The sequence below is a fragment of the Staurois parvus genome, unplaced genomic scaffold (genome assembly GCF_062004578.1).
Source record: "Staurois parvus isolate SC_StPar_1 unplaced genomic scaffold, SC_StPar_1.0 ptg003092l, whole genome shotgun sequence".
In the NCBI taxonomy this organism is placed as follows: Eukaryota; Metazoa; Chordata; class Amphibia; order Anura; family Ranidae; genus Staurois; species Staurois parvus.
Window position 1 is genome coordinate 1 of NW_028320888.1, and position 13212 is coordinate 13212.

Below are 13212 nucleotides of genomic sequence, written 5' to 3' on the forward strand. Positions count from 1 at the left end.
GAAACCGTGCCCATCGGCAAAATGAACCCTATGTGCGGGGGACAGCAAAGTCTGATTTTTGAGCCTTTTGGACAAAATGATGAACTCAGCAGCTGGTCAGCCAAATCTGAGAGGGGAGGTAAAACCTTTTTGAGGTGGTCTTCCAGGGTAGAGTTAAAGCAGGAGTAGGCAACTGTGGTGCTCCGGCTGTGAGGAAACTACAAATCCCATCATGCCTCTGAAAGTCATTCCTGTGGCTGTCAGTATTGCAATGCCTCATGGGACTTGTATTTCCATAACAGCTGGAGTGCCAAACTTACCTACACCTGAGATTATGATGGTTTATTACAGTTCATGAACTTCTACAGGAGAGCCAGTGGCTGCGTAAAGTCTGCAACCCTTATTATTTAAAATCAGCACCAACTGTTAGATTAAAGTAGAATTCCAGGCTTAACCTACCCCCCCCCCCCAAAAAAAATATCTATACATACTAAGGCAGCCCATAGATCATGCGATTTTCTTTCCTTTGACCAGAGGTGGAAGGAAAGAAAATTGCTTGATTCCCTCATCAACACAGTCATTGTTGATATGGGAATCCCTCCCACAGTGCTATAGTGTTCTGCTGCCAGGGAGCCTTCCTAGCCAGCAGAACACAATGACTACTGCTAGTGGCTATAGCCCACCGGCAGTAGTCGCATGTAAAAATACTGGAAACTTTTACAATACCTTTTACCTGATGCTGTAGCTCATGGAATTTTGTCCAGCCCAAAAGGGAGGCCATCGACTCCATTGTTGATTTCCCAAAATCCTTCACCCTAGCCTAAGCAAAGGAATACCGGACCCAGGGTCGCCATCACCAATGTTTGTGAAACCATATTCAGTCACTTTGTAGTAGTTACGTTTCAGTTAGTGAATAAAAATGTCCAGGGTCGAGAGGCTCCCCTGTTGAAAACTTAAATAAACCACCCCCCCTTTGTCTAAAATGCTGCCCCAACTGGCCGTATTTTTGCCTCTATGACAGCCCTACAGGACATATCATCTAAACATGGAGGATCAGTTTTGTGAATAAAGGTCTGTCCGTTTCATATTAAAGACCCCCCCCTCCCCAGTGTAGTTCTTTAGGTGGATGCAAGTTGTGTCGCAATCTAATTTTCATCATCGCCAATTCATTTTTTTTTTTTTTTTTTAATTGAATATTCAAAACGTTTCCTGTTCCTTATGGCCAAAGGCATTATGCACATACAACTCCAGAAAATAAAAACTTCTGAGATAGTAAAAGTCTTTCAATATTCTTTAAAAATTATATTAAAAAAAAAAAAAGAATCTTATGTGAGCTGGCTCCGAAAAATAACTAAATTAATTAGCAGGTAGATGAAATAATAATAAAAAAAATATATATATATATTTTTAAAGAATGCAGCATAATGTCACTTAACAAAAAAACAAAAAAAAATGTGCCATGACATACAATGCTTATATTAGGAGTCACATTTCTTCCAACCAAAGTGGCTACAAGAGAAGAAAATGGTGCTTATGATATAAATTTAAATAGTTTGTGTACAGATTTCCCATTTTATCTTAATCAATGTTACAGAATATTCTTTATATCTATATATATATAGTTTATATGTATTTAAAAAAAAAATAAAAGCGTCATTTCGTCTTTTGAAAAGAGCCCTCTTCAATTCCTCCCAACGTTTTCTAGTTTCGAAAAGAGAAAAAAAAATAAAAAATATTGACAGTATTAATCTTATTTTTCTATTTTCGTATATTGTTATATATCACTAATATACTTTAACTCATAACTGTGAGTAAAGAACTTGCTGACTTGCGTAGCGGGATCGTGAAAAACAAAAAAAATTGTGTTTCTTTGGACCTAAACACTGAAGCACATTTTTTTTCTTTTTTTTTTTTTTTTCCAATTTATCTAATTATACCAAAAAATATGTATAAAACACTAAACTATATACAATTCATAACTAGGGTATTTAAAGCCCGTACTTTTTTTTTCTTTCTTGCCCCCTTTGTACAGTGATGTATTTTATAGCCCGAATGTTACCCGGTTTTTGCGTTTGTGTGATAAATCTGACATTACTGTATTTATATTGGTTTTTTTTGTTTTTTTTTTTTTTTTTACTTCTGACCCCATCAAGTCTACATACATCCTCTATGTTTACAGAGACTTGTGTGCTGTGCAAAGCCCTCAGTACTGACCTGCTCTGTTGCTTCTTTATTTTTTTCCCTCTTGCCTGTTTCTGTAAAGACTTCTGTTCTCATTGAAGGTTCAAGGTAAAATGTTTCATTGAATTCTCTTTCAGTCTCCCTAAAGAATGGATACCATGCTCCCCTTTTTGTCTGCAAACCTTTGCACTTAAGTGTGGGCGCTCCACCCAAAAGGCTTTTTTTTTTTTTTTTTCAGGTATGGGTGGTATTTGGCAGACTGCACACCACTCAGAGGCTTCTTGGGGCCACCAATGCTGAGGTCTCCATTACAGCCCAACGTCCTGCTGCATTCAAAGTCTTTGACTCCTACCTACCCTGTTAAAAAATATAGTTTCTCATCTCATTTGGGTAAAATTAGAGACCAAAAAAATGGAGACCACCTTGTGAAGATGGTGGAGGATGGGTCATTGGTTTGAATCTGCTCCTACCTTCTTCCTATTTCTCAAAAGAAACTGGAAAAAGGCAGGGGTGATTTATGTGCGACTTTACAGGCAAGGTTTCCCCCCCCCCTCCTAGAAGGCCATTGTGAAGGTGGTGTGTTCTGACAGAGGGCTGTTATGGAGTTGTCAACCTCTGGCAGGAGACCTTTATGAAGGTGTCACTCTATGACAGCAGCCCTTTATGGAGTTGTCACACACTGACAGCAGCCCTTTATGGAGTTGTCACACTGACAGCAGACCTTTATGGAGTTGTCACACACTGACAGCAGACCTTTATGGAGTTGTCACACTGACAGCAGCCCTTTATGGAGTTGTCACACTGACAGCAGCCCTTTATGGAGTTGTCACACACTGACAGCAGACCTTTATGGAGTTGTCACACTGACAGCAGACCTTTATGGAGTTGTCACACACTGACAGCAGACCTTTATGGAGTTGTCACACTGACAGCAGCCCTTTATGGAGTTGTCACACTCTGACAGCAGACCTTTATGAAGGTGTCACTTTTTGACAGCTGGCTTTTATAAAAGCTGGCAATTATGGCAGCAGGCTTTTATGAAGGTGTCACTCTGACAGCTAACTGTTATGGAGATGTTACTTTATGACAGCAGGCTGTTGAGGCGTCCCTCTGTGACAGCAGGCTGTTGAGGAGGCGTCCCTCTGTGACAGCAGGCTGTTGAGGAGGCGTCCCTCTGTGACAGCAGGCTGTTGAGGAGGCGTCCCTCTGTGACAGCAGGCTGTTGAGGAGGCGTCACTCTCTGCTGGCCATTGTAGAGGTGGCACTCTGACAGCAGGCCGTTATGGAGGTGGCACTCCCTGTCAGAGTGCCACCTCCATAACGGCCTGCTGTCAGAGAGTGCCACCTCCATAACGGCCTACTGTCAGAGAGTGCCACCTCCATAACGGCCTGCTGACAGCAGGCCGTTATGGAGGCTTCTCTGATGGTTGGTCTCACCAATTCTATGTTAGAGAATCCATCAGTGAATGGTGGCTCCATTATTTGGCTTTGTCTCAGTGGTTGGGCATAATGGCAAATCCTAGTAGCAAATGTTATCACTGAAGTCCCCAAGAAATATTAGAAGCCTTTGTATGATCAAACTTGCCACAAATCAGGCAAAACTGAAATCTCCATTTTGGGTGGAGTCAGCCTTTCAGTGATCCCCGATCCACACTCAGTGAAGGAGTTGAGAACTAGACCTCCGTTTGGGTAAACACAGCCTATTGAATGAAGATGATCCAAGAACGTCCCTATGTCCTGACGGACCAATAGGCTGTTGATTTGGTTTAGTCCATGAAATATCTTCCTCCACTCAGTCGGTGATGGGGACTCTTTAACCCCAACCTCCCTCCCACAACCGTTTTATCAGAATATTATTGGTCTTATTAATGGGTAGACATATATATTTGTATCAAAACAGATGTCGCAAAGTGCCAACTTAACTATTCCACATGCTATATATAAACATATATTTTTTTTACTCGTATTTTGAAGTCTTCTAAAAGAATATTTCAGTGTGATGAATGGAAACTGAAAACGGAAACATTTTTTTTTGTTTCTATATGTTGACGCTTTGACCATGTAGGTGGTATGTTCCTGGCTTCAAGCTGTACTGAACACTGGCCATTAGACGCTCCTCGGGGGCGGGGAAGACCCACCACCCCACTTTCTATGAGCGAGTTGCAGTGCTGTGCTTGGCAATGACTCCTTGAAGTCTGTTTCACTGCCAAGTGCGAGGGTTTACCGCTCGTGAGCGTGACCCTACTATCGCTTTTTTTTTTTTCTCCTTTTTCCAGCCATTACTTGTAAACTGGAACTGTACATTTTGTATTTTACTTCTAAAGCTTCTGTAAGTAAAATAACTATTTGCTTTATTAAAGATACATTTAATAGTGTGACATTATTTGTTTTATTTTGTTGTGTAATCTGTTTTTGTATGATGTGAATTTGGCTGTATTTTATATTGATGGTATGTTTTTGTTTTTTTTTAAATTTTCATTGCAGTTATCTAGAAATCGTCTTTTCTGCTGCATAACGGGCTGTTCCCCTTTATCTTTATTTCATAGGACCGCTATCCCTGTCCCACCCACTGTTTAGTTCATTCATGTAGTGGGAGGAGACAGGCCCCAATCTGACCTGCCCACTGTCTAATTCATTCATTCATTGGTGTAGTGGGAGGATCCAGGTCCTGGTCTGACCCGCCCACTGTGTGGTGCATTAGTTTAGTGGGAGGACTGATGGTCCTGGTCTGACCTGCACACTATGTGGTGCATTCATTAGACCAGGACCTGGTTCCTCCAACTGTACTAATGAATGCACCACATAGTGTGCAGGTCAGACCAGGACCATCAGTCCTCCCACTAAACTAATGAACTACATTGTGGGTGACTCAGACCAGGACCTGGTTCCTCCAACTGTACTGAGTCACCCACAATGTAGTTCATTAGTTTAGTGGGAGGACTGATGGTCCTGGTCTGACCTGCACACTGTGTGGTGCATTCATTAGTACAGCTGGAGGAACCAGGTCCTGGTCTGAATCACCCACAGTGTGGTGCATTAGTTTAGTGGGAGGGCTGATGGTCCTGGTCTGACCCGCCCACTGTGTGGTGCATTAGTTTAGTGGGAAGACTGATGGCCCTGGTCTAACCTGCACACTGTGTAGTGCAGGGATGTCAGACTCAATTTAATCGTGGGCCGCATCACCATTATGGCCCTCAAAGGGCCGGTTGTATCTGTACGACTAAATAACCAGAGCATCCCCCCCCTTAAATAAGATGTGAAGAGCCTTCCCAACCATCAGAAGCATTCCCCCTTACCTTGTGCTGCTGCTGGGAAGAAACTGGAGGTGGAACTAGGAAGCAGAAAGTGCAGAGTCTGCTAAATGCTGAGACCATGGGAGGCGGAAACAAGGGAGTACTGCGGCCACACAGAGAGACGCAGTATCTGATGGAGGAGTTCTGCCCTCCCCCATGCTGCCGACTTTTGAGACATAGTTTGGGGTGGAGACGAGGGGTGTGCCACAGATGCAGGAGAGTTGCAAGGGCCTCATAAAATGCTTGGTGGGCCGGATTCGGCACGTGGTGTAGTGGAAGGACCCAAGGTGCTAATCCAACCTGCCCACAGTGTGGCCCATTCATTAGTGTAGTGTGAGGACCCAGGTCCTGGCCTGACCCACCCAAGGTGGTATAGTTCATTCATTAGTGTAGTGGGAAGACCTATATTCCTACTGTGCAGTTCCTTGGTGCAGTGTGAGGACCCAGGTCCTGGTCTGACCCAACCATGGTGGTATAGTTCATTCATTGGTGTAGTGGGAAGACCTAGTTCCCAGTCTACCCCCACACGGTATATTCCTACTGTGCAGTTCCTTGGTGCAGTGGGAGGACCCAGGTCCTGGTCTAACTTGCCCACTGTCTAATGCATTCATTAGTGTGGTAGGAGGATCTGTTTCCTAGTCAGACCCTCTCACTATGTAGTTCATTGGTGCAGTGGGTGGACCCAGGTCCCAACATGACCCACCCATGGTCTGGTTCAGTCATTGATGTAGTGGGAATGCCAAGGTCCTGGTCGGTGTAGTGTGAGTGGCCTGGTTCCTCGTGTGACCTGCCCACGGTGTAATTTATTCATTAATGCAGTGGAAGGACCTAGTTCCTGGTCTGACCTGCCCACTGCGTAGTCATAAATGCAGTGGAAGGACTTGGTTCCTGGTCTGACCTGCCCACTGCGTTGTCATTAATGCAGTGGAAGGATCTAGTTCTTGGTCTGACCCACTCACCGTCCAGTTAATTCAGCAGTGTAGTGGAGGATTCATGTCCTGGTCTGACCTGCCAACTGCGTAGCCATTAGTGCAGCGGAAGGATCTGGTTCCTGGTCTGACCTGCCCACTGCCTAGTCAACGCAGTGGAAGGACCTGGTTCCTGGTCTGTCTAGTTCATTCAGCAGTGTAGTGGACGATTCATGTCCTGGTCTGGCCTGCCCACTGTTTACTTCATTCATTAGTGCAGTAGGATGTGATTCTCCTTTCTTCCTCCCATATGACGGTGTTGGTTGCGGACTGGAGTGTAACCAGTCTCCTTTCTTTGCTCCTACTGATGAATGGAGTCATGTGGAGGTAGGCCAGCTTGAAAATGAAATTGTGCTGCACCCCGCATGGGGAAGAGACACCAGATAGCTTTAGGCTCCATGCACACGGGGCGTTTTAATAACGCTGGTAATGTTAGCTGTGTAAAGTCACGTTAAAAACCTGAGTTTTTCTGCATTTTTGTATTAGTGTTTAGCCAAGTTTTTTCACGGTTGCGTGTTTTATTTTTTTTAACCAAAAATTAAAACTTTTCTGGTCAAAAAAAATCCAAAAAACGCCGGTTTGCCACGATTTACTGCATTTTTCAGCGTTAGAGCTTTTTTACAGCTAAAAAAACTCCTCTAGAAACCCACTAGTTCTGGGGGGGTTTTTTCCAGCCAAAAAATGCCCCTGCCAAAAAAACGTTGATTCTAGTCTGTGTGTATGGACACATAGGATAACATGCTGGGGGGTTTACTGGCTGTAGAAAAAAAAAAAAAAGTAAAAAGCCTAAAACAACTGCTGTAAAAACATCCCGTGTGCATGAGGACCTAAAGTGTATCTAGACCCTCAGAGGAAAAGTTATTTTGTCTCACCATCCCCTGTATGATTATATTGCATTATTGGGGCCCTAAGCCCTTCTCCCCTGAAGCCATGGTTTCTATGCACTGCACTGATGATGGCCAAAAAGTATGAAACAGCTGAAGGCTGTTAGGAATGGACTGCTCTATAACATTAGGCTGTATATGTACGGTAAAGAAGCCAACATACTGGAGCATCAAGCTGACAAATAAAGGAACAATTTGCATGGCTCCACCCCCTGCCCGGAAATGATTATTTTATTCTTGGGACATGTGAAGACCTTCTGTTCTAAGAAGGCAATACTGTGCTTACATCTAAAAAGCATTCAAGGCTAGGTTCACCTTTTGGAGCACGTTACATACATTGCTCCAACTCATTCCCACCCTGACGGGGGGTTCCTTTCCCCTGCACCCATTTCAAAATCGGGATTCTGCCTGAACAGCCGCATCATTTATTCACAAGAATTTGAATAAACTACAAATTCTGTCTTCCACTGCAGCTTGTAGTTCTTAATGAGTTGTGAGGGAACAGATGAGCGTCCTTGTAGTTCATGGACACTTCGTCCAGTTTTGCAATTAACAGCTCATACAGAGGTACGGGACACAAAGGTGGAGGCAGTGTCTGCAGGAGGCCGACATTGCACCATGAGTGCATTGCTCTGCTGACTTCTGAGAAAAAAAAAAAAAATAAATAAATGCACCCCCCCCCCCAAAAAAGTGTGCATTTATTTCAGGTACTTATATAGCGCCGTCAATTTACGCCACGCTTTACATATATATTGTACATTCACATCAGTCCCTAACCCTCAAGGGGCGTACAATCTAAGGTCCCTAACTCACATTCATACATACACATACTAGGGGCAGTTTAGACAGGAGCCAATTCACCTACCAGCATGTCTTTGGAGTGTGGGAGGAAACCGGAATACTCAGAGGAAACCTACACAGGCACAGGGAGAACATGCAAACTCCAGGCAGGTGGTGATGTGGTTGGGATTCAAACCAACGACCCCAGTACTGCCAGGCGGAAGTGCATTTAGCCACTGTTCTGCCCTATTTACCATGCCGGCATTGACCCTTGATGTATTTACACCAACATGTTCCCTTGAAGAAAAAAAAAAAAAAGTGCAGAAAGCCGATCTGTAGTTTTCTTCTTTTAATTAAATAAAGTGACCTAAAATCCAATCAAGATATACAACTTCAAGTAGACAAAATATTTACAGTCACAGCCAAATCTTTCTGGTGCAGTGAGCTCTGCCATTTGGTCCCCCTTTCAGGCCATGTTTTCCATCTCTTCTCTGTGAATAACTACAGAAAGTTTGATTAAAAAAAAAGACAGTAAGCTGCAGTTCTGGGTCCTAGACTGGCCACTGGCTAGAGCTGTTCACTTGGCTCCATCTTGTGGACAAAAACTGGAACTTCACCAGAATGGAAAAATGTTCTCCCAGCCAGCGCTGTCAGGGTTACATTCCGGGTTCTGTCATTCTACAGCCAGAAGTCGCCGACTAAAGATGGAGAGTCTACAGGTAACACTACAGCATATGCAGGCTGCATATAGAGATACACACAGGAGGTTTGAACAGGGATGGGGACTGGCACACACTTCAGAACACTGGTTTGGGTGGGGGACTGGCACACACTTCAGAACTCTGGTTTGGGTGGGGGACTGGCACACAGTTTAGGATCCTGGTTTGGGTGGGGATGGGGGGCTGGCATCAGCTATGGTTGCCAAGTAGATGAGATTCCTGTGCAGAACTTGCTGGTACCTGCAGAAAAAGAAAAAAAAAAAAGGAAGCCATCAATACTAAATCATGCGATAAAGCCTTACTGCATAAATGGAAACTAATCCGGTTTCTCTAATTAGCCACTTCAGTCCCGAGACATTTCTGGCACTTTTTGTTTTTTTAATTTTAAAATCAGTATTTTTTGCTACAAAATTACTTTGAACCCCCTAACATTATATATATATTTTAAAGCAGAGGCCCTAGAGAATAAATTGATGGTTTTTGTTTTTAATGGCACACGGTATTTGTGTAGTGTTTTATCAAGTGCAAATTGTGGGGGGGGGGAAATCCCCACTTTAAAATTTTATTGCAAAAAAAAAAAAATACATAACCCAATTATTTTTGTACACTCTAAAAGATGATACACTTATAGATAGATACCAAACATGTCACGCTTTAAAATTGTACACGCCCTTGCAATGGCGACAAACAACGTAAATTTTACTGTTAACCTGTAAAGGCTTTTAAAGCGTCATCTGTGATCACTTTATATTTACAAAGGTAAACTAGTGCTAGAATTACTGCCCATGAGCCGACTATCGTGACGCTGCCTCGTGTGTGGGACAATCTGTGTTTGCATGTGTGGGGGACTTACATAGGTTCACTTTTGCGCAGTGGGACAAGGGCACTATCATTTTTTTAAATAATTTTTACTAAATTAATTTTTTTTTTTTTACACATTGCCACTTTCTATGTTTTTTCTTTTTTGTATCATCCCCTATGACAGCAATAGACACCTGACAAGTATTTTTTTTATGGAGAAATCTGGGGTCTATGTGACCCCACATCCCTCCTCTGCACTTGAAAGCATTCAAAACACACCAAGACCCTCCCTAGGAGGAACACAGGACAGCAATAAAAACCTGACAGACCCCTCACTACTCCACCTAAAACATAAATAAATACCACAACATACAAAGCCATCCACAACACTGCCTCCAGCTACATCACCAATCTCATCCACAGATATCGCCCACTCCGCTCCTCCCAAGACATAGTGCTCTCTAGCTCTCTCATTGTTGCCTCCAAAACTTCTCCAGAGCCTCTCCCAACCTCTGGATCTCTTTCCCCCCAGTATGTCTGGATAGCCCCCACCCTGTCTGCCTTTAGGCGATCATTGAAAACTTACTTATTCAGGGAAGCCCACCCCACCTCCACCTTGTAGGATATTGTAATTTGAGATATGTTTCTAAATGGTTAGCACTTCCGCCTGGCAGTACTCGGTTCGTTGGTTCGAATCCCAACCACAGCACCTCCTGCCTGGAGTTTGCATGTTCTCCCTGTGCCTGCGTGGGTTTCCTCCTACACTCCAAAGACATGCTGGTCGGTGAATTGGATCCTATCTAAATTGTCCCTAGTATGTGTATGTATGAATGCGAGTTAGGGACCTTAGATTGTACACCCCTTGAGGGTTAGGGACTGATGTGAATGTGGGCAACACAGTGGCTAAATGGTTAGCACTTCCGCCTGGCCGTACTGGAGTCGTCGGTTTGAATCCCAACCATGGCACCACCTGCCTGGAGTTTGCATGTTCTCCCTGTGCCTGCGTGGGTTTCCTCCGGGTACTCCGGTTTCCTCCCACACTCCAAAGACATGCTGGTAGGTTACTTGGCTCCTGTCTAAATTGTCCCTAGTATGTGTATGTATGAATGTGAGTTAGGGACCTTAGATTGTACGCTCCTTGAGGGTTAGGGACTGATGTGAATGTACAATATATATGTAAAGTGCTGCGTAAACTGATGGCGCTATATAAGTACCTGAAATAAATAAATTTTATATATATATATATAGTATTCTCATGTTATTGAACAGGCCAGCATAGGACTGGGCTAGATGTGTTTTACACACCAAAAGGATAGCTAAGGACTCCTTATTATGTTAATTTATGCACAAGGTAGTTACCTTCCCTTTGTTATGTTGGGTTAACCTGTTTTTGGGTAAATATGTGGAGAGTTTCAGACCTATTTGCAAATCAACCAGTATTGTAAAATGCAAGCCTGCCTGATTAGATTGGGAAAGTTCTTATTCATGGTGTGCTTGTTTATGGTGAAGAGAACAGTTTTGCCAAGAACAAGACCAGGAGGATCTATTTCACTTTTTAATTAAAATCTATGCATACGGCTGTTCTAGGACTAGACACATAAGATCAAACATGCTCCTAAAACCAAGCAATCAGATTGCTCAACACTTTGGTCAATGGGAAAAGGTGTATATTAGGGAAGGTTTTCTTTGGTTGAGGTCGGTCTGGAGAAAAGGACACAGGAGAAAGGGCTGGAGAAAGTGTGTCCTTTGAAGGTTTCTGATGATTGCTGAATACCCTGTCATGTGCCTTGTCTGTACCTCTGCTTCATGAACTGTCGCTGAACTGACTACATGCATGTCTCTGGAAAAGAACTCTCAGGACTAGTTGCTGTGGGAAAATACATTTATAAGTTTACACATAGTCATCCATCCATCCATCCTCCTCCGAGTAATAGAAGACAACACACCTAAGAAATCTCCCCCCCCCCCCCGCTATCACCTTTTGCACCACCTCCCCCTTCTTTTAGATTGTAAGCTCCACAAGCTGGGCCCTCCGATTCCTTCTGTCTCCCGTTATATTGTAAAGCGCTGAGCAAACTGTTGGCGCTATATAAATCCTGTATAATAATAATATATAAATCCTGTATAATAATAATAATATATAAATCCTGTATAATAATAATAATATATAAATCCTGTATAATAATAATATATAAATCCTGTATAATAATAATAATATATAAATCCTGTATAATAATAATATATAAATCCTGTATAATAATAATATATAAATCCTGTATAATAATAATAATATATAAATCCTGTATAATAATACTCTATGGTTGTATATGCAGTATAACCTGATTATGTACACAGATCTATTAATCAGAGAGACGTAAAAGTGGGAGGAAAGACAGACAGATATGGGACAGACGGGAACTCCCAGCAGGCGCAGTGCACCCCACCTCCCCCCCCCCCGGTACTCACTGGGAACACTCGGTGGCTCTCCCCTTGCTCTGATATTCCACAATACAGCGGATGAGTTGGTCGTTCTCTTCCAGCAGCTGGACAGGAAAAGAATAAATAATACGATTAGCGGGGTGGTGAAGGTTACAGTTCACCTTCAGGAGTGTGTTCCACCAAAATTTAGGGTTCAATATGTTCCAGCTCCTTCCCTCATCCCCCCCCCCCCCCACCTGTGACAGCGGGTAGGGGGTTCATCTCCCCGCACCCACTGTCACTTTTTGAAAACTGCACAGTTGTGCAGGGCAGGGAGGATAGGCTGTCCTCCTTGATATGATGAGGGGGGGAATAGGCTGTACTCCTTGATATGAAGGGGGGGGTTATAGGCTGTCCTTGATGACAAGGGGTGGGGGGGAGATAGGCTGTACTCCTTGATAAGAAGGGGCTGGCCATGTGATCACCTCCTCCACTGCTGGGGTGAGGGGGGTAGGCTGTACTCCTTGATATGAAGGGGGGGGTCTGCAGATGTACTTCCTAGTATGGAGAGGGAGGGGTCATGTGATCACTTCCTCCCATGTGGCATGGATGGCACCTGCTGATTGGCCTGATGCTATCACCCTCCCCTCCTTTCACATCCCGGAGGGGAAGTATGTACAGCCGATAGATCGCCATTAAACATGTCACCCCTCCCCCACACAGACACTGCACGAGGTCAGCCAGGGCCCCACCAAGCTTGAAATCCCGTCCTCCCCCTACCCGGACCGCTCACCCTCTGTACATTGTCCTCCGGGATCTGCGCCCGGCCCCGGAGCCGCTCCGGTACGAACACTAGCGACATCTCTCACGTTCACACCTCTCACTTCCGGCGCACTGTTATCGCGTCTTCCAACGTAACCACGCCAGCCGAGCGTATGGTAAGGTCGCACGCTGGCTCCGCCCCCTCACCTGAGAACACAGAAACCCGCGATATCGGCCCGGAGTTTAGATTTAAAGGGGAACTCCACCTAAATCATGATTGTCTTTGAACCCCGTGCATGGTGTCCCCTCGTTAGGCTGGAATTGTAAAGGAAGATTTGTAGTGAAGATGAGAGGCATGGCTCTGTATAGAGTAAGCTACACCTGTCATATGATCTTCCACGACATTGCTTCGCCCATGCGTAGGAGA

General features: G+C 44.0%; 1 protein-coding gene across 1 annotated transcript; it reads right to left on the reverse strand.

Annotated features, from left to right (window-relative positions):
• Nucleotides 1-8419: 8419 nt before the first annotated feature.
• On the reverse strand, nt 8420-12959 carry LOC149428610 (SS18-like protein 2). The gene is made up of 3 exons (XM_089667204.1): nt 12817-12959; nt 12072-12148; nt 8420-9044 (listed from the first exon to the last, which is right to left on the reverse strand). The coding sequence occupies exons 1-3, from the start codon at nt 12883-12885 to the stop codon at nt 8957-8959; spliced, it is 234 nt and encodes a 77-aa protein (XP_089523330.1). The 5' UTR covers nt 12886-12959; the 3' UTR covers nt 8420-8956.
• Between the last annotated feature and the right edge of the window lie 253 nt (nt 12960-13212).